This window comes from Cetorhinus maximus, chromosome 20 (assembly GCF_964194155.1).
Source record: "Cetorhinus maximus chromosome 20, sCetMax3.hap1.1, whole genome shotgun sequence".
NCBI classification, from domain to species: Eukaryota; Metazoa; Chordata; class Chondrichthyes; order Lamniformes; family Cetorhinidae; genus Cetorhinus; species Cetorhinus maximus.
The window spans coordinates 33,124,410-33,149,570 of record NC_135898.1 but is presented as its reverse complement, the minus strand read 5'-3'; the positions used below and the strand labels follow the sequence as shown (position 1 = coordinate 33,149,570).

Sequence of the window (25,161 nt, the reverse complement as noted above, 5' to 3'; positions counted from 1 at the left end):
ATGGCCCCCTTCTGCACTGTAAAGATACTGTGATACCCTGATCAATTCCTGTTGCAAATCTTTGATATAACTGAATGGCTTGCTCGGCGGTTTCAGGAGGTAGTTAAGGATCACATGTAGGCCAGACTGGGTCAGGGAGGCAGATTTCCTTGCCCAAAGGGCATTAGTGAGCCAGATGTGTCTTTAACGACAATCCATTGGTTTCGTGACCATCATTACTGAAACTAGCTTTATACTCCAGATTTATTAAATTGAATTTAAATTCCCCGGCTGCCACAGTGGGATTTGAAGTCATGTTGACTAGCTCATTACTAGTCCCGTATATGTAACCACTATCCATAATGCAGCCATATAAAAGGAGTATAATCATCCACCATTCTGTTCTCTTCCTCAAAGGGCTCAATGATGATAGTGAATTAGGGCCTACGTTCCCTGAAGCCATATTGGAAATCCAGTAGCTCTCTGAGGAATCAAAAATCATATCTTGCATAATTCTGGCCAACAGCTTCCTTACAACCAAAAGAAAACTGACTGCCCTATAATTCCAATATTTTCTTTTCCTTCCTACACAATGAGACCACATGAGCCTCTCTTCAATGCCTGGAACCTTTTCAGATCCCAATGAAGCTAATGGTCACATGTAAGCTCTCCCATTTTCCTATAGTGCTCCAGGGTGAGTAGAATTGGGTCCAGGTGCTCCTTTCATCTTTAAATGTCTAGATAACTTTAGTAACAAATTCTGTTGAACATCGAACTACCAGAGTGAAATCCAATACACAGTTTCTCATTAGCTCATCAACCATGTCTGTACTTTCATATTGAACCTACCATGATAGATCCCTAAAGGATCAATATGGTCATTAATTGTTTTCTGACATCCAACATAGCTGAAAAGGCCTTGCCATCACTACTCCAATTACACATTTTCTTTTTTCTAACACTTCTTTAAGCGTTCTGAATGCTTATTCAGCCTGTTTTTTGTACTGGTCTCCACACTATTGACAAATGTACCATTTCTACTTTCATGTCCCTACAAATGACTATATTTTGACAATTAAAGCTTCAGTTTCCCATCAACTCTCCTTTTCTTCCTATGGATATACAAAGACATCTTATCCATGAGTACTCATTAAAATAAGCTTCACTACCCTCTGTCAGTCTAAGTAAACAGAGTGCACCAGTGTACCATCCTCAGATCTTTACTTCTTTAATCAAAATTTAGTTCTTTTGAAATCTGGTTTTCATATCAAATTAGTGTCTGCATTCATTTTCTCCAGCAAAAAAATATAAACTTAAAACGTGGCTATATTTTAATTAAGATGAGTGGTAAGAATTGCAGAAAAAGATATGAATGTATTCCTGAACAAGATGGAAGTTTTGGGTAGCAGACATTGACTTGGACAAACATGCCAGTGGAAAGTGTCTTCAACTGAGAATTCTTGAGCTCAAAATCTTAGAATTTGACTTGTGGAATTGGGGAAAAGCCAAAATGTCCTGGGGGAGCAGGGTGGGGGGTGGGGAGAAAGATTTCTAGAGCAAGAGCTTCAGAGCGTAGTTACCCTGCTGAGAGACAGGGAGCCGGCAGTGCTAGAGGAAGGAGTAGTAATTATCTACAGGTCAGGGAAAGTGAGGAGGGCCAAGTTAGAGCAGGCGTAACTGTTGTGTTTTTATAATGATATGAAGGCACCAATCACTCATAAAGGGTTGTGCAAACACATTGTGTGTTCATTTTTTGAGACTGGGCACATGGGAACATTTCTATAGAGGCATAAAGTTTGAAGATATCAGAGCTTCAGAGCTGTGTGTGTACTCTGCTGAAAAACAAAAATGAAACTAAAACTGGATCAGGATGTATTCTAGCACTGGAATAAATAGAGCTGAAGAAATTAATCTGCTTCGCAATGATGGCACATTTCAGACTGTCGAACTCCAAACCTTCATTATGTGCTGCTTGCATTGTTAAGTGCAGATTATGGTTATGTTCTTGCATTGTTCTTCCCACAATGGCAATTTAATTGGTGATACGGATGCATCCTGGCACAGTGCATATAATGTGGTCTATGTGAGCTCAAAAGAAACCCTGGCTAACATATAGCCTGAGAGAGAGTCATTGAAAGCAGCATCGGCTCAATGGGATACAAAATGTAGTAAGCTCTTGGGACTTCTCCACGAGAAGTACTGACCAGTAGCCATGCTTGGAATCAAGCTTTGAGAAGAATTTTGCACCTGCAAATCACAGATTTAACTCTTCTATTGTGGGTATTTTGTAAGGACAATGTTTAAATGTTATAGATCAAGGCATACGCTGGATGATGCATCCTTGTTTATGACATACTTAGTTGAACTGAACCAGTTTGTTTGCTCTTGTACTCTTCTGATGATGCCTTCTTTCTCCATTTTGTCTAATTCCACCTTCAATTTGTCATGTGCATGACACTCCCTTTCTAATGTTGTCATGCTACAATCCATCAAAGGCATATTACAGCTGTAACCAGAGCAAATTATCTAACAAGCTGGAAGCATTGCCATCCTTTGAGAGGATTCAGGGCAGGGCCATCAAATGGATTACAATGGAGCCAAAAATCAGGAGAGGAGTCCTCAAAGGATGGGATGGGATGGTTAACAAGTCAACAAGGAATGCAGCTGTAATAGAAGGCTCAATAGCTGCAGGTAGTGCACATTCTTGACATCTTACAGGATCTTTTGTTCCTACAAACAGGTTTCGGAGAGTGGGAAGAAGGTTTAGGAGCAGGACTTTGACTGGTATTCTCCAAATTAGACCAGGTGTTAGAATGAGGAAATATAGGACAATTAAAGAGCTGAACATGTGGAGTACAGTCCAAGGCTGGTGTCAAGAAGATTTCCATTTTAAGGGGCAGTGGCACCCGTTCTGTTGAAGATGGGAGTGGTTCCACAAGGATGGGCTACATCTGGAATGAATCTACTGGTAAAATGTACCAGTAAGGAAGTGAAGAGTTTTCTAACTAGGAAGGAGGGGACGGGGTTGGGTGGGGGGGTGGGGGGGGGGATTGCCTGGTTAAAAAGGTAATCAGAAAGAACATGTAGAAAGGCTAGAAATAGAAGAGGTTTACATAGCACTAGAAATTTAGCAAAAAGGATCGCATACAAAAGAAGTACAGTTCACTCAAGCAACATGCACTTTTACATCTGGACCTATGAATAGTGATGGTAGAGGCTTCAACTTTCTTTCCATCACATGGCTGACCAGGAATCTCCCCGACTCTTACAGCCTGCCACTGGCGTGTGTTGGAATGATTTGCAGGTTGATATTCAACCTGTTTGGCTGCCCTTATGTATACACCTTCCTTGGTTAGCAAGTCCTGTAGTGGGACTCAAACCTGGAGCTTCTGGTTCTGAGGCAGGGATGCTACCCACTATGCCGCAGGGCGTCCCATAAAAGGAGTTGAGGAGGAAAATCAGATTGAGCAGTTAAACATCTGGAGGGGGAAGGCTGGGATAAAGGAACCAAATCTGACAAAAAGAACAAGAACAAGTGTCCAGTGTTAAATATAAAATATAAAAAGAAAATAAAGCCTATGAACTGCACAACCTGTGAGAAATTGGGAGCAATAATGTCACAGGAGGATAAGCCCCAATTTTAACCTAATTTGCCCAGTGGGAATGTCAGATTTGCGTCCTGTCCAATTTTATACCAGCTGAAGCCAAGAGAGAATAAAACCAGGCAGGGTGTAAAACCAATACCTGATCCAAACCCATTCCACACCCACCAGGTGGATCAGGTCAGGGCTAGGCCTTGATTTGAGAGCATTAACAGAAATCTGGCTGCAAACTGGCCAAATACGCATATTAGGTTAAACCAGCCTTTTGAGCAGCAGAATAGGTAATAAAGTAGCAACATTGCTGAAGGGGGAATGCATGCTTTAGAGAGTACAGAAAAGAGAGAATGGGTACAATAAAAAGTGACAAAAATAGAAAGAATACAAACGCATAGACAATGAGATCTGACCTGGTTCATTAGTCTATTTTATGGCATTTTATCACAGGTCTTTTGGAAATCTAGATATATTACACCTACTGAGTTATCCTTGTCTACTCTTTTTGTTACCTTTTTAAAGAATTCGACAAGGGTGATCAAGCAAGAATGTCCCTTTTGAAAGCCACGTTGACTATTAATCATTAAATTTTTGTTTTCTATTTTCTCATGTGCTGCTGCTTATTTCCACATGGCAAGCTCAATATCCAACAATGGAAACAGCTACAAAATCCTAAGGGATATATACAAAAGCTTACTGTTAATAAGAAATTATCTCAAAAATATTAAGCCATTAGTGAACTAAGGATTGTGTTTCACCTTTGACATTATCTGCTAATGTCACAGCCTGACTTGGGTTCTCCTGGCATGTAGGTGGTTCTTTCTGAGGTTTGACAAAAAAGGGTACTTAGGGAAACGTAGGTAATTGCAAAGTTTGAATCAAGAGGGCCTTTTTGTTGGCAGTCTAGTATACAGTTCATACTCTCTGCAAAAAGATAAGCACCTGTACAGGCCTTTAAAGATTCCATGGCAGTATTTCAAAGAAGAAAAGAGACTTTTCCTCAGCATCCGATGCGAAACATGTCCCCTCAACCAAGATCACTAAAAAAAATTAGTTTATCTGGTCATTTATCTCATTGTTGTTTTGAAGAACTTGTTGTGCACAATCTGGCTGTGTTGTTTTCCTACATTACAACGGTGACTAATGCTTCAAAAGTATTTAATTGCCTGTAAAGTGATTTGGGTCGTCCTGAGGTTTTGCTAGGTGCCTTATAAATGCGAGTCTTTCTTTAATATCACTAATGATTTGAGGATAGGGTAGCGGAGGCAGAAACTCTGGAATCATTCAAAAAGCAGTTGAATGTTGGGGATGTAGTTGATTTCTATGGAACGGAGGCTCGATAGCTGATTGCCCTCCCTCCCTCCCCTCTACTTACCTTTATGATCCCACCACTGATCCACCCGGGGAGCAAATTCACTTTCAACAATTCTTTATTGGGTGGCACAATATGCCTTTAAGGATTTTTATTTCATTAAGTGCTGTGGTTCCATGAGACCTGACTAGTAATCGCTGAAGGACTTTCCACAATAGCCTTTGTGCATCAGAAAATAACCAAGTGCTGGAGAAAATCAAATTGCGATGGCATTCTTCAGTGCAGTTCTGAAAGTAGAGTTGTATTGACAGCAGTTCCTGTCCATTCATTTGCTCCTAACTTAAGGGTCTTTTTCCAGATATCATTTATAGTCTGTGGACAGAAAATTAAAGGACATAACACAGTTTAATTAAAATAAGACAGTTCTGCCTGAAGGTAGTTATGGCTGTCTTCAAAAAGTAATGATTTAGATATATTTTTATCATTACCTTGGCCCTCTTGAAGCTATAGAACTCTGTTGTAAAATCCACTTATGTTTAACTGTAATATTGGATTCCACTCAGTTAACATCTTTTACTCGCACTATTGGTCTGGAAAACACTGAATCTGAAATTCATTACAGTTACTTTAGGAACCAAACCAAGGTTTCCTTCCTTTCTACCGCATGACCTTCAATTTTTGGCACACCCACTAGCAATCAGGTCTGGAGATGGCTCTTCAGTTTGGAACATATGAATAGACAGGAACAGAAAGATAATGTTGGTCCATCTTATGCGTCCCATGTAACAATGTGTAAAGAATTGCATTTATAAAGTGACTTTCACATCCTCAGGACACCTCAAAGTACTTCTCAACCAATGAATTGCTTTTTTTTCTAACTATCTGCTACACATTATGTGAAGAAGTATTTCCTGCTGCTTCACTTGATTGCTGCTCACTGACATACATTCACTTGCTGTCTACCTATTTTTAAAAAATTCTGATCCTTGTTTTCAAATTCCTCCATATCTCAGAAACTTCCTTCAGTCTTGCAACCTTCTTAGATCTCTGCATTCTTCCAATCCTGGCCTTTTGCCCATTCCTAATTTTCATTGCTCCACCATTGGTGGCCGTGCCTGCATCTGCCCGGGTCCTAAGCTCTGGAATTCCTTCCATAACCTCTCCCCTTCTCTACCATTCTCTCCTCATTTAGGGCAGCATTTCAAAGCTACCTCTTTGACCAAACTTTTGGTCATCTCTCTTAATGTGACTTGGTAACAAATTTTGGTTGTTTACACTTCTGTGAAATACTTTGAGATGTTTTACTGCATTAAAGGTGGCATATAAATGAAAGTTATTGTTGCACTACTTGATATGAATGTTTGTGCTCTTGACCTGAACATTATTGCTAGGAGCAATGGGTTTGCCAATGGAATCTCCCTATTTGATGTGCTTTGAAGAAAAAAAGGAGAGATGGATGGGCTCTAAGGAAGTCAGGCTACATGAAAGATGCCCCTTGTCCACCCACCTTTACACACGCCCCTGTACTAGTACTTCAGGATGGACATATATGTGCTTATTGGAGGCTAGAACTCTCAAAGCCCTCAAGGCATTGATAGAAAGTAAGAACATGCATTATCCGCATCTTCAGGATGTTCCAAAGCACTTTACGTCAATGACGTGCAATCATTGTTGTAACGTATGAAGTGCAGCAGCCAATTTGCACCCACAACCATCAATAAGATAATGACTGTTAATTGTATATTAACTATGTTTAATTGCATGCAGGTGATGAGGTTAAGAGGTGTATACCTGTAATGTATAAATATGTCAATAAATGTAAGTGTAAAGATTGGTTCTAGTTCTATCCTTCACCAAATAGCTTTCTGGAATAAAACAATGAGCAGATCATCTGCATTTTAGGGATGGTGGATGAGTGATAAATATTGAACTGGACACCAGGAAGAAATACCCTGCTCTTTTTTAAATAATGTCTTGGGAGCTCCCTTAGAACTGCAGTGGAATGTCAGCCTGGATTATATGCTCAAGTCTCTAGATTGGAACTTGAATGCACAATTTTCTGACTCAAAGGTGAACATGTTACACTGAGCTGGCATCCTCACATAGATAAGCATGAAGGCACGACTAATGTTGTGCTGGGTAGATCTTCAGAAGCACACCAATCACAACATGGCATTATCCTGGGTGATTTTCAGCCAGCACAGTCTAATTTGTTGCACCCGCCAAAATACCACCAATCACATCTTTTGGACACCGCTGCACCTCCCTGGTGATGACTGTAAGGAATTGTCTTCACCAGGCCTGGGTCATCACAGGACCAAGGTGCCATCTACTCGCTAACATAGGGCTCCATATCATAGCCAATTACAGCACTTGCCAGCCAAATTCATCCATTCATTCAAATTCACATGCACTAGAATGTCCATATAGATGCCCAAATCTTCACCCAAATCTTTGAATGATTCGATAAACAGACTGACGCGTACAATTTGAGAATTTGGCTGTTCTGCTAGCACACCAAAGTGATAAAAAGCCAAATGAAGATAAGATTTCTCACTACTTTTGTAATACTTTATCTTTAATGTTCTGTGAGTTTACTGTTTCTATTTATTAAAGTGAGAGATGTCAGTTCTAGGGAATGGCATATTTTCCTTCTTGTTTTGCACTGAACATTGTCACAGGCCAGGCTCTTTTGTAACACAGCAACCCTGCCCAAAAACCTGTCTCAACAGCAAACAGCACATTGTGACGTTTTCCACTTCTGACCAACCTACTCTCTAAATTTCTTCTCTGGAGAGTGCAGGTGTTTTGTTAAAATGCATGGCCCCTTTACTTTTCATTTCTGGGGCTGAGCACAGCCTACGTGGGAACTGTTGGATTGTTGCATGCCCACACTGCTTAGAGGGAACATTACTTTGTATACCAAACCATGCTTCTGCCTTAAGTGTTTGTAATTCAGAGGCAATGAATGTTGTTTCATGGCCAGTTTTGTACTGTGTCTACCAGAAAATAAGTTGAGATTTTACAAACACATTTTTGTTAGCATGTTTACTGGAGCACAATAGCCCATTCTGGCGCTAAGTTTGAAGTGAACTAACAATAATTTGAGGGCAGTATGTTAACCCCCTGCTTCACACTGAGCCGGCATTAGTACAAAATTCAGACCAAAAGATGGGAAGAAATGTCTTTACACAGAGAATTGAGAGGCTGTAGGAATCACTTCCAGGATTAGTGGCTGAGGCAGAAGCTCTGACACAAAGAGCTTGTATAGGTGGATGAAGGAAACAAGATGAAGGAATGTTGAAAAAAGACAGATTTGACCCAAGGAAAGGTAAAGACCGGCATGGGCCGGTTGGCCTGAATAGCACATTTGTATGTTGCAAGTTCAATATTTTCTTTGTGTTTTTCATCCACCTCCTCCCACCTCCAGCCCACTCCAACACCACATTTTGGAAAGCTTCTAAATTAATAAAAACATAGGAAAAAATAGAAGGGACAAAGTTGCATTTATATAGCACCTCCTCCAGTCCTCAGGACATCTAAAAGTCTTTCACAAACAACAAATTCCCTTTGAAGTGTTGTCACTGTTCTTGGGGGTTTTTAGGCGTCATGAACGGAGGTGGACGGGACCCACCAGTTTCTGGCCCCCATTCCTGCCGGCGGCCATTTTGGGCTGCCAATTAGCCTCATTAAGAGTATAGTCAAAGGTGGGTTAAAGAGGACGATTGGGATTTTCCAGCCAGCTTACAGTTTCCATGCCACATGAGGCAATATAACTATTGGGAGGAGGGCAAGAAGTGAAAAATTGGGAGGGCCAGCGTTCCAGGCAGGTCTACAGGCCCTCCCTGCCTGTCTGGGTGGCAGTGCGGTTAAGAGCAGAGGGATTCCTTCCCCACATTGGTGGCCTGGTTTCTTTCTCTGTTTTGTATTTAAATGTTTAGGATAAGTGGTTGAGAGTGTGCCTCCATGTTGATGCTCTCCCTAAGTTACTTACCTTTTGCCACAGGTGGTTGCTCCTCTGAATCTGAAAGATTTCTGATCCAGCTTCAAGAACCCATCCACCATCCTTACTTGGACAGGGAACCTGTTTCCATGACACTTAAGGGAGCGCCCAAGTGAAAATTGCAATTTGAGGGTTTTCCCTGGGGCTGGGTTCAGGAACCAGAAACAAACCCCTGACCCCCAAGCTGAAAGTGAAAATTCAGCTGTTTATGTGGATTTAAAATGAAGTACAACTTACAACCAGAAAGGTCCCATAAAAAGCAAAGGAGCACTAGTGAGCTAATCTGTGTGTGTTTGGTGGTACTGATTGTGCGATCACTACTGACTGGGACACTGACAGAAATTGTCTCATCTTCAAAAAGGTAAAACCTCAGACAGGCAGATGTCACCTTACTTCAAAACCTCATGTGAGAAACAGCACCTCCGGAAGCATAGCGTTCCCTCGGTGCTGCACCCGAATGTCAGAGCCTAGATTGTATGCTCCAGTGCTGGAATAAGGCTTAGAACCCACAACCCTCTGATTCAGAGGGGAAAATGTTACCATGAAACTATCTTCAGATTGCTTCAGTAATCCCAGTGGGGAAGAATAGATCAGACAGCTAGGATCACATCATTAGCAGCTCAATTCTCCAATCTTGGGAGCATGGACTCACCCTGTGATTTCACAAGTACAAACGTGCACTGTCTTAAAATGCCTCTCCTGTGAAACACATGGATGAACAGATTTTCTCATTACAAATTATATCTGAAATCTAAAGCTCAAGTTTATTGAAACTTGGGTCAATGGGAGTGCAATCTCCAGGTGTGAAACTGCCATAGATTTTGCGTAGGCCCCATGCCAAATAACAGCCTGTTTGAGAAGCTCACAGATGGTCGTTGGCAGGCCAGCCACTCCAGTGGGGGTTTTCTGATAGCTTCCATGCTGTGATCTTCATAGGAAATCTATTCTGTGATGATGACTGCCTCGCTGCTGTTCAAAAACATTGGTCTAAATCTCTCTGTAAATTGTCACTACATCTGTTCTCTCAATGCAAATATGATTGAAGCCACATTGGTGCCCTTGAGCCACGGTCACCACTTCTCCCTCAGCACCTGCTTTATTGAACTTGGATGGTGGGCCTGAATCAATATTTTGTAATTTGAGCTTTGGATCAGCGGGAGGAATGGCTGTAACTGAAGATTGGTCTTCAATCATCATTTTTTTCATATCTTGTGCCTGGAAAACAACTTTACTTTTTGGCCTATTCCGCAGTCAGGCATTAAAATAGGGCGGAAGTTTGCCTCGAACTTTATTGTTTTCAAGTGAAAATCTAAAGCCAAGGCACAGCATTGTTTGACTCACTCTTACTTCTCCATGCCTTTGTCAGCTTTAGACTTGACTATACTCTCCTGGCCAGCCTCACCTTCCTCCATCCATAAATTTGAACTCATCCAAAACTATGCTGTGCATATCTAAACTTGAATCAAGCCATGTTCACCCATCTTGTACTCACTGGCCAACACTGGCTCCTGGTCTAGCAATGCTTCAGTTTTAAAAATCTTATCCTTGTTCACAAATTCCACCACCGCCTCACCTCCTATTTCTGTAACCTCCTCCAGCCTTACAACCCTCCGAGACCTCTGCACTCCTCCAATTCTGACCTTCTATGCACTGTTCCACCATTGGTGCTCGTTCCTTCAGCTGCCTAGGCCCAAAGCTCTGGAGTTCTCTCTCTCTAAACCTCTCTACCTCTTCGTACCACTCTTTCCTCCTTTAAGATGCTCCTTAAAATTTACCTTGTTGGTAATATTTCCTTATGTAACTTAGTGTCAATTTTTATTTGATAACGCTCCTGTGAAGCACCTGAGATAATTTACTACATTTAAAGTCACTATATAAATGAAAGTTGTAGTAGTCATGGTGAACACACAGTCCCTTTACTTGGCTGAACTGATTAATTCCACGGGTACTCCTGCCAGAGAACATTGTCTGTTATGTGCTATTAACTGCAGTCAGCCTCTGTCGTGGCTCACCTGTCTTGTGGATAGTATGCCTGCCATTCCACTGCCAGAGCTGCCTGATTCTTGCTCTGTCCTCTAGCCTGGTCCTGGTCCATCTCTGTGCTTCCCTGCAGCTAACAGATCCTCAGTACCGAGCATTGGTTCTGCTCCTCTTCATCCTGTGAATGATCCTCCCTGTCACCTGGCACACAAAGGCACTGCAGTTTGTACCACTGTCAAGGTGCCCAGGGCCTGGCAATATCAGTATCTTTACAGTGGAAGCTGCACATAAAACTCTCCTTCTGATGCCCCTGATTGGAAATCGCTAATTTGTTGATTTCTGATGCTCCCTATTCAAAGCTTAGTCCACTTGCTTTCTGCCTCTGCCCTGACTCCTCAGCTGCAGCTATGGCTATGTGCATCACCAAAGCCATCCTAGTGTATCAAAAGTTGTCTGTCAGATCTGGAATACTCTCTGGAGTATCTCCCTGGACTATCCCTGGTCTCCTGCTAACTCTGGAGTACTCTTCTATCTCCTTACAACACTCGGCTATCTCCAAACTCTTTGCTGTTCCTGGTCAGCTGCATGTCTATGTCAACCTTGACAATCTTTTATCTCTCTTGACCCCTCACATTCCCTTCATTAACTTTCTGCTGTCACACTGTTTATCCAACACGTAGCCTTGGATAAGTCATAATTCCCTGCAGCTAAACATTGGAAAGATTAATGCAATCCACCACAAATTCTGTACCATTGATACTGATTCAATCCCTCCCTGCCAACTGTCTCTGGTTGAACCAGACTATCCTTGGCCTCAGCTGAACTTACAACCGCATATCCTCTCCATCACAAAAACTGCCCAGGTCCACCTTCAATATATGGCCCATCTCAGTCCTGCATCATTCTAACTGCTGCTGAAACCTTCATCCATACTCAGCTACACCAATAGTAACCTGGTCAGGTTCCCAATGCCTGCAATGCATAAATGTGCTCATCCAAAACTCCTGTGTTTCTTTTTATATTTGTTCATGGTATGTAGGTGTCACTGGCTAGGCCAGCATTTTTATTGCCCATCCCTAATTGCCCTTGAGAAGGTGGTGGTGCCATTTCAGAGGGCAGCTAAGAGCCAACCACATTGCTGTGAGCCTGGATCCACATGAAGGCCAGGCCAGGCCAGAGGATGGCAGATTTCCTTCCCTAAAGGGCATTAGCTGTTATGTCCAAGCTGAGTAAGAGAGTGTGAAAAAGCGGTAAACCTGACTGAGAACACCAAACTGTGAGTCTACCAAGCCTGTGTCCTCAGCGCACTCCTCTATAGCAGCGAGACCTGGACAACATGTGTTAGGTGTGAGAAAAGGCTGAACAGTTTCCACCTTCGCTGTCTCAGACGTATCCTCAACATCTCTTGGCAGGACAAGGTCACCAACTGTGCTAATTCCATCAGCCATACACTCGTTGCTAAGCCAATGACATCGGTACTGGCTCAGCCACATTCATCAGATGGATGACAGCTGTATACCAAAAGACCTTCAGTACGGTGAACTGACCACTGGGTCATGGCCTCCTGGACATCCAAACCTCCACTACAAGTAAGATATGAAGATGGCACTGACAACTGGGAGACAGTCGCTGACAGCCGTGGCCTCTGGAGGCTGACTGTTTAGAAGGGCATTGGAAGAGGCGAACAGAAACAAAAAGATCAGCTGGAGGAGAAGAGGGCTCAGAGAAAGCAGAGACCAGTGAATCATGAACTGTCCTCCTCAGCAAATGTGGCAGAGCCTGCTGTGGCGGAATGGGGCTCCTGAGAGACACCAAGTGATGTTCGACACAGAGTTGACCACCATAGCACAAACCGTCATCTCACAAGACAGAAGGCTGCCAGCAGAGCATTACAGAACAGATTTATGCATGGATTGGTGGATAAAATTACTATACACATGAGATCTTACAGTGAGCATATAAGATTGCTTTCACTATGGTGATGGCATCAAAGAATGCTTGGGAATTTCATCCTATGCAAGTGACTAGCACAGCTTCCATCCACTGTCAGAAGGCTTCTGCCAAGTCTACAGTGGGGAGGCCTGATCAGAAGAGTGCTGTTGAGATAGTGCCAGTGACTTGTCACCGCTGTAATCGCAATTACAGGGCACAGGCATGTCCATACAGAAGTGTCAAATGTTTTGATTTCCAAAAGATATCCCATATTGCAACTGCTTGCTGAGCAAAGGCCAAACAGGAAAGAGAATTCTTTCCACTTGTAATGAAAAACAGCGATGTCATAAGGGTAGAGTTCAAAACCTTGAAGTGAATTCACCGTGTTTAAATGCAGAGGAGCTCAGGCTGTATGGTATTTATATAGGAACATAGGAATCACTAGCAATCATTGAAATGGATGAGATTTTTGTACAAAGGTAAATCAACAGTATATCAACATGCGCATCAATACATCTGCAGATTGTTCAATCACGAGTAGAAACATGTCCGAGAGCAAATTCGTAAAGCACAGGAGTTCCTTCCCCTGCTCAGTCCACTTCTGCTTCTTGGTCTCTGTATTTCAATGTTTAAAAACCTCTCTCACAAAGCAAAAGTGTTCACCAGCACCAATCATGTGAGTGGGCTTCTTGAATAACCAATGTTACAATCCCCACAGAGACCAAAAACTTATAAAAAAAGAGAAATGCAAACTTCCAGTTAACAGCTGAAAGATTTCAAGACTTCCCGTTTTAAGATGTTTACTGTAACACATGACAAGTGAGTTTTGTTTTTCCCAGAGAGTTTCCCTCTAGCCCAAGCTAGGCAAATCTTCTAGCCTCATTTTATCTTTTCCAAGAATTTAGTCTTTTCAATCCAAGTACAAGCTTCCACTCACATTCTTGCACGGCGAACCATAGACACTTTTTTGGCCTCCAGCTGTTCCTTCTCTTCTGGACAAAGGTAGACTACCAAACTCGGTTCTGTGACATTCAGTGATATTCTAGGAAAGCCTGTAACCTGATCTTTACAATGGCTTCCTCTGCATCCTTCCCCATGGCAATGTGGATTACATAGGCTTTGTATCTAGGTAGAATGCTAATTAGCTATCCCTGAGCGATCACCTCTCATTCATCTGGGAAGTAAATGGGCAGTTTAAAGCACAGCTGTTTACAACCCGGCATTTTAACACTTCTCTGGAACTTTGGAGACTCACAGTCTCCACCATTAACACACAGGCTGCTGCCATTGTCTCCAAGTGTAAATACCTTGTACCTTCTTCTCGGTAAAACAATCTAAGCCTTCCTTAGGCCTGTACCAATAAAACCATTCAGGCTTGTTGTCAGGCAGACTTCAGAACAGCTCACACGACCATCTTCATTTTACCTTAAATTAAAGGCACAGTCCCAAAAAATAACAATCTTATAAACCTTATAAATTGGAACACCAGCTGTTGCTCACAAGTTACTTATTGCATGGTCTCTGAGTGAAACATCTGCCCATCTAACATGTGAATTGGCATTCATTTTGCATATTAATTACCATTCATTGCACGTTATTTAACATTAATGTTGCATATTAATTAGCATAATTATGCATATTAGGCACCATTGACTTTGCATACTAATAAATATCCATCCTGAGTATTAATTGCCATTCATTTTGAATATTAATTACCACTTGTCCGTCTACAGGTACACATCGCAGCTTGGGGTTGTCTGGAGAAGCTGACCCCATTAGCCAAGCTTCTGTTCACCACAAACTTCAATATAATTCAGTCCCGAGTCCTTTCTATACAACAAAATGGGCAACGAGTTCCAAAGTGCGAAGCCATCCAACACTCCTTATTCACGTTCCACCCCCTCTCTCCTGCTTGGCCTTCTTACCCAGCTGTAACATACCCTGGGGCTCGCCTACGTGCAGTGGGAGAGCTGGGGAAATACATGTCATGCCTATTGAAAGAAAGCACTTGAAGATCTGGAAGGGGTTTGCACATCTGCAGAATGCATTTTGTTGTAGAAGGAAAGGGAGGCTGGTGATGGGGAACCGATAAATTGCTGCCTTATTTAAAGAAACTTGACTGTGAATGCGTTCATGTATGGGGCTCTGGACAAAGTAGCATAAAGAGCTGTCTTTCCATAATAGATTCAAATGATCAACAGAAATAAAGAGCAGAAAATACCCAGCAGGTCAAGCAACCTCTATGGGGAGAGAAACAGAAAGCTCTGATGAAAAGGCATTGATCTGAAGCGTTAGCTCTGTTTCCACAGATGCTACCTGACCTGTAAGTGTTTCCACATCTTCTGCATTTTTAATTTCCGATTTCCAGCTCTGAAGTGTTTTGCTGTTTTATTTTATAATATTTACAGCATTGGACACAAATTAAGGAATTAAGACATGCTTTATGAATTGATTGCCTCATAAAAGTGTGCATGACTTCACTTAAAGCAGTCAGGCACACCTATCCATGACCCAGTTAGATCATTGGAGTGGTTTTTTTTATCACAGCTGCATTGCTGGCTCACAGAGATGCTACCCTGAGGATCGTGTCGCTGTCGAGATGGCATTTCGCCTCCCATAAGAAGGTACATTTCCTTGCCTTGCTGGGGTTGGAGGATGGATTCAGGATGGATTTGTATTATGTCCTTTGAATCGGCCCAAAACAAAAAAGCACCCTTAATAAATTCACCGAAATATCTGTCACACCGAGAACAATGTACTTTTTGATTTAAAACTCCATACTTGATACTTTACGATTTAAAAACCAACAGATCGCTTAACTCTCTTCTCAGCACCCAACTCCCCACAGACGCACACATCAATCTACTTTATCAGGGTAAAGGAAAAGTGTTTTGTAATCCAATGGAAAGGCTGTCTTTTTGTCTAATTACCAATACTGCACTGGTTGAAGAATCCTGTCCATTTTGCCCACAGTCACCCTGTCATACTTAGACTATGCTTGGACTGTTTAATAGACAAATGTGTCAATTAACAACAAAAGGTTTACAATGAAGCAGCAGATGGAATGTGACTTGATACAAAAATCCTTAGATCTGGAAAAAAACTCTAGTTGCCAGTAAAACTCTAGATCCACTGGCTGTGATTTTTTTTTTTGTCACTATGACATAGAATTGTGGCTTGGTACTAATACAGGCTGGCTTTATTTCTATTCACTTGGCTGAAAAAATGTCTTTCAGAACTAAATCAATTGACAATTATGCCGCTTTCTAGCTTTCCAAACAAAAAGCAACATATTGAACAGAGATCTTTCCTAATTCCAGTTTTCCCTCATTTTGATCATAGTTTGAGTTTGTGTTCAATCTACAACCTGGTTACAGGGCGGTTACAGGCTGGGTCTGCAGGCTGGTTAAAGATTTGAAATGGAGGCCCAATCAAGCTATTTACTGGCTGGGGCTGCAGCCTTGTTACAGGCTTGGTCTGCAGCCCTGTTACAGGCTCAGTCTGCAGCCTTGTTATAGGTTCGGTCTGCAGCTCTGTTACAGGTTCGGTATGCAACCCTGTTACAGGCTCGGTCTGCAGCGGTTACAGGCTCGGTCTGCAGCCCCATTACGGGCTCGGTCTGCAGACCCATTACAGGCTCGGTCTGCAGTCCCACTACAGGCTCGGTCTGCAGCCCTGTTACAGGTTTGGTCTGCAGCCTTGTAATAGGTTCAGCCCTGTTACAGCCTCAATCTTTCTGGAGGCCTGCTGGAAGCTTGGGCAGCAGCTCTCTCAGTTTGGATGCCTGTTACAGGCTGGAGCTTGCTCTGGAAGCCTGATACCGGATGTGCACTGCTCTAACAGCTGATCTTGATTGCAACAGCGTCTTTCCAGTCAGACACGTGTTTTCTAAATATGTCAACAGGAACCTAGAATCATAGAGCGGTTACAGCACAGGGAGAGGCCACTTGGCCCATTTTGTGCATGCCTGCTCTCTTCAAGAGCAACTCACACAGTCACATTCTCCTGCCTTTTCCTTGTAGTCCTTCAATTTTTTTTCTCTTCGGTCTATAACTTGAAAGTCAAAACGTTGGTCCTGAGAGTCCAGGAGAAATGGACAAAATCCATGGACAATATTTTGCCATGTACGTTGCTGTTATTATTCAAGTGGCTTACTAGTTTCACTTCCATATTATTAAATGTATGCTTAAAATAATTTAACACAACACCATGGATTTCACAGAACCAGATGGAAAAATCCCCAATACAAAAGAAAAAAAGGCCAATTGGCCATGGTAATTTATGAGCCTACAACAGACTTTTAGAAGCTGGTGTGGCTTTCCTTCGCAATTTAAGCAGAGACATTAACCCATTTCTAGTAAACTGCTTAACATCTCATGGTTAGGGAGTCAATTTAAGTAACCATTTAAGAGCTTTACTATTAACACCAGATGCTGTTCTTTGGTGCTGCAAGCAAACATGTGAGTGAGTATTATACACAAACACACACAGACTCACTCTCTCATTGTCCAATTGTTTTGAAATGCTCTTCAGTTTTGATGTACGTCTGACACAGTATAGTTCAGATAAAGAATGAAAAGTAAGTACTACAAAAGCAAGGATCTGTCAGTTGAGAGATCAGAGGAATATTTTGGACACAATACCTATGGTTACCATGGTTACTCAAAGCTGAAAATAAAAGCCACTTACCAAATTCCACCAAATATTGTACGGTTTTCATCACTCCCTCTGTGTAGACACCAGGCTCATAGTTACTCATCTCACAGGTGACAGCATGAGCAACCCTGGTAGCTCGTCCCTGAATAGCCCCCGCTGCACGGTCCATAGCATCTGCGTCACGCTCCCTCAAAGCGACAATGCATTTGTTCACATCTTCTAGAATGTGGCATTCTGGAAAACAAAAAAAAAGGGGGGGAAAGTAAGGGAAGAAACATCAATATAATTGGTAAAGAAATGGATATGAAATTCCCTTGGAACTTGGAAAAAACACCATAATGAACGTGGCTAATTAAAACCATACCTCTGAGGAAGTGGTTCTGGGGAGTGGATTGCTTGCTGTTCATCTATCTCTACATTCTAAATTCGAATCCAGCCCTAAATAATGAGATGAAAGGCTCACCTCAGTGCTGGCTTGAAGGGCTTTGCATAAAATGAGTTTGGGCCATTTTAATGTGGGATGGATGCCAACATATTTCACAGTAGCAATTAGTGCTTTTTAGGATGCTGGCATATGGAGAATAAAAGAAGACATTCTGAATGAGATTGAGGTATTTGTTGAGGCAAATTGGAAGTCCCTTTGATCTTCCCTCAGTGTTAGCTGTGGTTGGTTCAGTGGTTGCTCTCACTTACAAAGTTGAATTAAAGAAAGGCACTAAATATAGATTTAATTCATTCGCTTTAATTAATTTCCTTGATGTTGTGTAAATGGATTTTGATAAGGCATTTGATAAAGGAACATATGACAAATTTGTTAGCAAAGTTGAAGCCCACAGAATTAAAGGGGCAGCGTTTGTGTGTGTGTGTGTATGTGTGTGTGTAAGAAATCAGCAAGGAGACAAGGAGTAGTGGTTTTTCAAACTGGAGGGAATATAATAGTGTCCCCAAGGGGTTGGTATTGGGACCACTGCCCTTTTTTATCTATATTAATGAACTGCACATGGGTATACAGGGCATTACTTCAATGGTTCCAGATGACACGTCACAGAATCACAGAATCACACAGTGCAGAAGAGGCCTTTCGGCCCATCGAGTCTGCACTGACACGTGAAAAACACTTGACCTACCTACCTATCCCATTTACCAGCACTTGGCCCATAGCCTTGAATGTTATGACTTGCCAAGTGCTCCTACAGGTACTTTTTAAAGGATGAGAGGCAACCCGCCTCCACCACCCTCCCAGGCAGTGCATTCCAGACCATCATCACCCTCTGGGTAAAAAAGTTTTTCCTCACATCCCCACTTAGTTAAGTACACCACACTTAGGGAAGGATGTCAATGACTTAGGAAGGATGTGTGCCACAAATCACTCAGAGAGTCTGAGTTGTTGTGGCAACATATGCTTTTACATTCATGTTGTAGTCTGGAGCTATGGATAGTGATGGTAGATGTTCCAACATTCTTTCCATTACATGACTGACCAGGAATCTCTCCCACTAGCTATTAGTGTCTGTTGGAAGGGTTTACAGGTTGATATTCAACCTGCTTGGCTGCTTTATGAATGCAATTTCCTTGTCAGTCGAGTCCTTGGGTGGGACTTGAACCCAGAGCATCTGGCTTGGGGGAAGGAATGCTACTCCTGGGCCACAAGCCTTCCACCTTAGAGAAGGTACAGAGTGTTAATTGTACATCAATTGTGTTGAATTATATGCATCTAAAGGGCATTAATTGGTGTTTCACTTGAGCATTTATAAATAAGAGACACACTGAAATTGTGTGGGGGACTCAAGCTTGTAATGTTTCACTCTGTAAGTAAATATAAAACTGAGTAAAGATTGGCTCCAATATCTTCCTTCATCAACTTCATCATCAGGCTTTCTGGAGGCAGCAGAGAATAGTTGCCTAAAGGTGAAGGTTGCAAACTAAGAAAAAAAACCTCCACATTCTGTACAAAGCATAACATCAGGAGATATCTGTCCTCTTGGTTGCCTAACAATTTCTACATACATGTAAAACAATCAGACAGTTTATGACTCACATCCACCTAATTAGTTTGAGAAACTTTCTTTCCCTCCAGCATTGGTTTCAAGCCAGCAATTTAAATCTGTAAACTTTCCTCACTCACATTTTGCTGAGTGTACACAGAGGAGATTTACTAGAGTGGGACAAAGGACGAAAGATTCAGTTACGTGGAGATGTGAGGAAAAACTTTTTATATGTGAGGAAAAACTTTTTTACCCAGAGGGTGGTAACGGTCTGGAATGCGCTGCCTAGGAGGGTGGTGGAGGCGGGTTGCCTCACATCCTTTAAAAAGTACCTGGATGAGCACTTGGTACATCATAACATTCAAGGCTATGGGCCAAGTGCTGGTAAATGGGATTAGGTAGGTAGGTCAGGTGTTTCTCACGTGCTGGCGCAGACTTGATGGGCCAAAGGGCCTCTTCTGCACTGTGATTCTGTGATTCTGTGAGATGTTCCCCTTATTAGAGCAGAGAAGGTTACGAGGAGATTGATAGAGATGTTCAAAATCTTGAAGAGTTGTGATAGAGAAAATAAAGAGAAATTGATTCCGATGGCAGGACGTTCGGTAACCAGAGGGGACAGATTTTAAATTCATTGGTAAAAGGACCAGATGCGACACGAGGGAATTTTTTTTTACCCAGAAAGTTGTTGTGATTTGGACGCACTATGGGAACGGGTGGTGGAAGCAGGTCCAACAGTAACTTTAAAAGTGGATTGGGTAAATACCTGACAAGGAAAAATAGTTGCAGGCTTAAGGGCAAGGAGCAGAGGAGTGGGATTAATTGGACAACTTTTCCAAAGAGGCAATCTAAGCTTGATGGATCAAATGGCCTCCTTTGTGCTATCTGATTCTATGATTCTAACATATGCAGATCGTAATGAAGAGCAAATGCAGTAACAAAAAGCTCATATATGCACATTGCAACAAAACCCCAATGAGGACTCAGTTAGTGGCACAGTAGACTGTGGAGTCTTCAGACTTTAGAATACCAGATGAATTTTAATTTTGGGTTGCCATCAATAACATATTAGGAAAATCCCTTCTCTTAGCTTATTGTGATGAAAGTATAATAATTTTCATAATATTTTTCTGGTTATTGTAAAGTAGGGTTATGGATGTAAGTATAGGTGGTTCTGCCTGTGTGCTTTAATTACATTTGGAGTCAAGTAGATTGCAAGCTTGAAATCATCAAAAGAAGCTAGGTGTAGAAATGTGCTTGAGATGCTATCAAGTAAACATGAATGCTGGCTTAGCATGGAAGGTGCAAAGGGAATTTGCATTTTTAGATAAGAGAAGGGATTGTTGGATTTCAAAGGGATGTTAGTCTGTTTACAGCTAGTCAGATAAGCAAGGCTAAGGAGTGTGTTTATTTTTTCTCAAAGGTTAATGACAATATTGGCAACATGAAAGTTTTATATTGAGGAAGATACAATTTCAAAGACATGTGGAACAGTAGAATTTGCATATTAAAGAGAGAGAAACATATATAAAGGAGAATGAAAGGTATGTGAGGAGAGGGCCATGTAAGATCTAACAGGAGTGTGTGAAACAGCCTTCAAGAAGCCTCCATCCATTCGTGCATAATCTGTTGTGTAAAGTAACTGAAGATGAGGGAGCCATTTAGAATTCTACTGTCAAGTGGGTACTGTGTTAAATTGCTGGTTTTGTTTAAAGCTAAAATCTATTTTGGTCTGTTGCCTTAAATGGGGTGTTTAACTGGGAATCAGGTTAATTAGGAATTTTAGGTGTTGTTATAGTAATAAGTAATTGTAGTTTTATGTATGTGCTTGAAATCTTTTATTTTGTGAATAAATATTTTAATTTAATTTTTAAAATCTCTAAAGATCTTGGTGGGCTCATTACTTCTGAATTCAGTGCACATAGCTTCTCATAATAAATACAAATTATTAAATCGTTGTAATAGCGCGAGCAAATTTCCCTTGTGCATTTGGTCCACCTGGCACACATCATCTGCCATGTCATAACATTATCAAAGGAATTACAATTTTAAAATTATTTTTCTTGTTGAATAACAAAGTTGATGTATAACATTATCAATAACCAGTTGTGCTTCTCAGACACCTGTTATAATTGGTTTGTCCACAGAATTCTGGAGTCTTTCAGCACAAAATAGGCCATTTGCCACTCCCAGCATAAGCCAGTGTTTACCTTAACATGACCACACTTAATTCCCACACTCCCTTTGGCTAATATTCCTCTTTATCATGCAGGTTATTGAGAGTAGCTTTATATTGCATATTTGTGAACTGAATTCAAATTCCACCAGTTGCTGTGGTGGGATTTGAACCCATGTCCTCAGAGCATTAGCATGATCCTCAGGGTTACTAGCCCAGTGACATTATCACTATGCTACCATCCCCCCACCTAATATCAGTGATTGGAAAAGTGCTGGAATCTGTAGTGTAATGTGGATATTGTGTTGCTAATGGGTTAATTCTATGGGTTAATTCTAATCATTTAATATGCTAAGCATAAACAGTGTACATCATCATGACTTAGTCTCACATGCAGCCTTGTGGAAGATGTAAAGCAGCGCAGTAAGGTGTTTTCCAATAAAGCTCCTATTTCATTTAGCTCTGGAGGCTCATTAAGTGTTTTGTATTAGTCTAATAATACCATGAATATTGTATGGTGACAGTGCATGAGAAATAGTGATGGAGAAACCTCTATCATTTCCTGACTAATTTGAGAAGATTGCATGCCTCAACATAGCAGAAGCATGCCCAAAATGGTATCATAGGTTTGCCAGACTAGGTTGGGCCTTGCTGTGAATGTGAGCAGGTCAGTATGCTGTTATACACGATGGGTGACTGTGCAAATGATATCCTCGTCACGCAGGGTATCGATAAGGAGAAAGCCATGTAAAATGAAGTAATCAAAGCACTTGATACATGCTTCAATCTGAGAAAGAATACCATTGTTGCACAGGTTAAACTGAACAAGCATACCTAATGTCGAGGGGAAAGTGTTGATGCATTCATAAATGACCTATATAGACTTACAGAGGACTGTGAGTATGGCAGTTTGAAATACAGACTGATCAGAGACAGAATCATCGTGGGAGTATTGGATGATGCCTTGTCTGGCCACTTGCAGTCAAGAGATGATCTAACCTCAGCAAAGGCAATCCAACTGAGCAGCCAAGCAGAGGTCAGGAAACAGAATCAATCTGTGGTTCAATGTAACAGGGAGAACTCTATCTCAAAAGCAAGTGACTCAGTAGAGTATTTTAAATTTAAAAACAGAGAAGCTGTTGTAAAAAAAGCCAGGGAGAGTGTCCGTCAGCAGACCCAGCTCACTGTAATTGGGGTAGCAGGGATAAACAAAGGTGTGAAAACTTCCCTGCCAAAAAGGCCAAATGCAATTTGTGCAGAAAGATAGGCCACTTCCGGGCTGTGTGCCACAGCAAGAAGCCTGTATAGAAAAGGTGGCAAGATCCATGAAGGAGGTGATATCCATGATATTGAAATGCCTTACCTTGGAGAGGTTCAGGAATCAAGCTATAGGAGTGCTGATATCCTTGTTGAGGGAAACAAGACATGCTTTAAGTTAGACACAGGTGCAGCAGTTCTTGTTCTTTCTGATGTTGAACCGTGGTTGCAGCAAAGCTCTCTATAACCATCATGCTTAAAACTACATGGGCCGGGAGGGATAGACTCAAGGTCATAGGAGAACTGAAGGCAACCCTCCAACATCAAGAGTAATAAATCACTGAAACATCATATGTGATTCAGAACCAGAATTGCTCATTTTTGACCAGGAGGGCCAGAACTGACTTGCAGCATGGAGGAACTGGAAAGCTGAGAAGATCAGCCTAAAAATCGCAGCTGTTCACAGGACTAGGAAAGCTGAAGACAATGTACCACATCACTCTATGTCCTGAAATGAAGCCAGTGTGTCTGTTTACACCCAGAAAAGCTCCTCATCTGCTCTTGCCATAGGTAAAAAATTGACTCTATGATGAACAAGGGGTTATTTCATCTGTGGCAGAACCAACAAGCTGGGCTCGGGAATGGTCCCAATGTTAAAACCCAATGGATCAATCAGAATGTGTATAAATCTCTGTATAAAACAGAGCTGAACAAGGCAGTTCATCTAGTGCCATATGTGGATGAGAGCTTAGCTAAACTGGGAAAAAGTTAAATATTCACTAAGCTACAACACTGGTGTCTACCCTGCAATGTGGAAAAATGTGGGAAAATGCCCAGGTATGTCCTATACACAAAAAGCGGGTCAAATCCAACTCAGCCAATTACCACCTCATCAGTCTATTCTTGATCATCAGGAAGGTAATGGAAGGAGTCAGTAGCAGTGCTATTAAGCGGCACTTGCTTAGCAACAACCTGCTCACTGATGCTCAGTTTGGGTTCTGCCAAGGCCACTTGGCTCCTGACCTCATTACAGCCTTGGTTCAAACGTGGCCAAAAGAGCTGAACTCCCGAGGTGAGGTGAGAGTGACTGCCCTTGACATCAAGGCAGCGTTTGAACAAGTGGGACATGAAGGAGCCCTAGCAAAACTGGAGTCAATGGGAATCAGGGGGAAAACTTTCCAATAGTTGGAGTCATACCTAGCACAAAGGAAGATGGCTGGGTTTGTTTGATGTCAATCATCTCAGTTTCATGGCATCATCACATGCCTTCCTCAGGGTAGTGTCCTCGGCCAAACTGTCTTTAGCTGCTTCATCAATGACCTTCCTTCCATCATAAGCTCAGAAGTGGGGATGTTCACTGATGATTGCACAGTATTCAGCACCATTCACAACTCCTCAGATACTGAAACAGTCCATGTCCAAATGCAGCAAGACCTGGACAATATCCAGGCTTGGGCTGACAAGTAGCAAGTAATATTCATGCCACACAAGTGCCAGGCAATGACCATCCCCAACAAAAGAGAATCTAACTATCTCCCCATGACATTCAAAGGCATTATCATCACTGAATCCCCCACTATCAACATCCTGGGGGGTTACCATTGACCAGAAACTGAACTGGACTGGACACATAAATGCTGTGGCTATAAAAGCAGGTCAGAGGCTGGGAATTCTGCAGTGAATAACTCACCTCATAACTCCCCAAAACCTGTCCACCATCTATAGGACATAAGTCAGGAGGACTTCTCACTTGCCTGCATGAGTGCAGCTCCAACAACTTTCAAGAAGCTTGATGTCATCAAGGACAAAGCAGCCCGCTTGATTGGCACCCCATCCACAAACATTCAGTACCTCCACTGCCGATGCACAGTGGCAGCAGTGTATACCATCAACAAGATGCACTGCAGGATCTTACCAGGGCTCCTTAGACAGCACCTTCCAAACCCACAACCACTACCATCTAGAAGGACAAGGGCAGCAGACACATGGGAACACCACCACCTGGAAGTTCCCCTCCAAGCCACTTACCATCCTGACTTGGAAATATATCACTGTTCCTTCACTGTCGCTGGGTCAAAATCTTACAACTCCCTCCCTAACAGCACTGTGGGTGTACCTACACTACATGGACTGCAGCAGTTCAAGATGGCAGCTCACCACCACCTTCTCAAGGGCAATTAAGGATGGATAATAAATGCTGGTCTAGCCAGCAACACCCACACCCCATGAAAGAATTAAAAAAAGCTAGATGCAGATAGTGGTTGTTGGCAACTACCTCTCGATGAATA

The 25,161-nt window shown here is 42.0% G+C and overlaps 1 protein-coding gene across 1 annotated transcript in view; it reads right to left on the bottom strand.

Annotated features, from left to right (window-relative positions):
* Nucleotides 1–25,161, bottom strand: part of LOC144695011 (catenin alpha-3-like) — a 1,693,436-nt gene that overhangs the window by 356,610 nt on the left and 1,311,665 nt on the right. Inside the window, exon 12 of the mRNA XM_078565866.1 lies at nucleotides 17,492–17,692. Coding sequence (XP_078421992.1) covers nucleotides 17,492–17,692 — 201 coding nt within the window. The remainder of the gene's footprint in view (nucleotides 1–17,491; nucleotides 17,693–25,161) is intronic.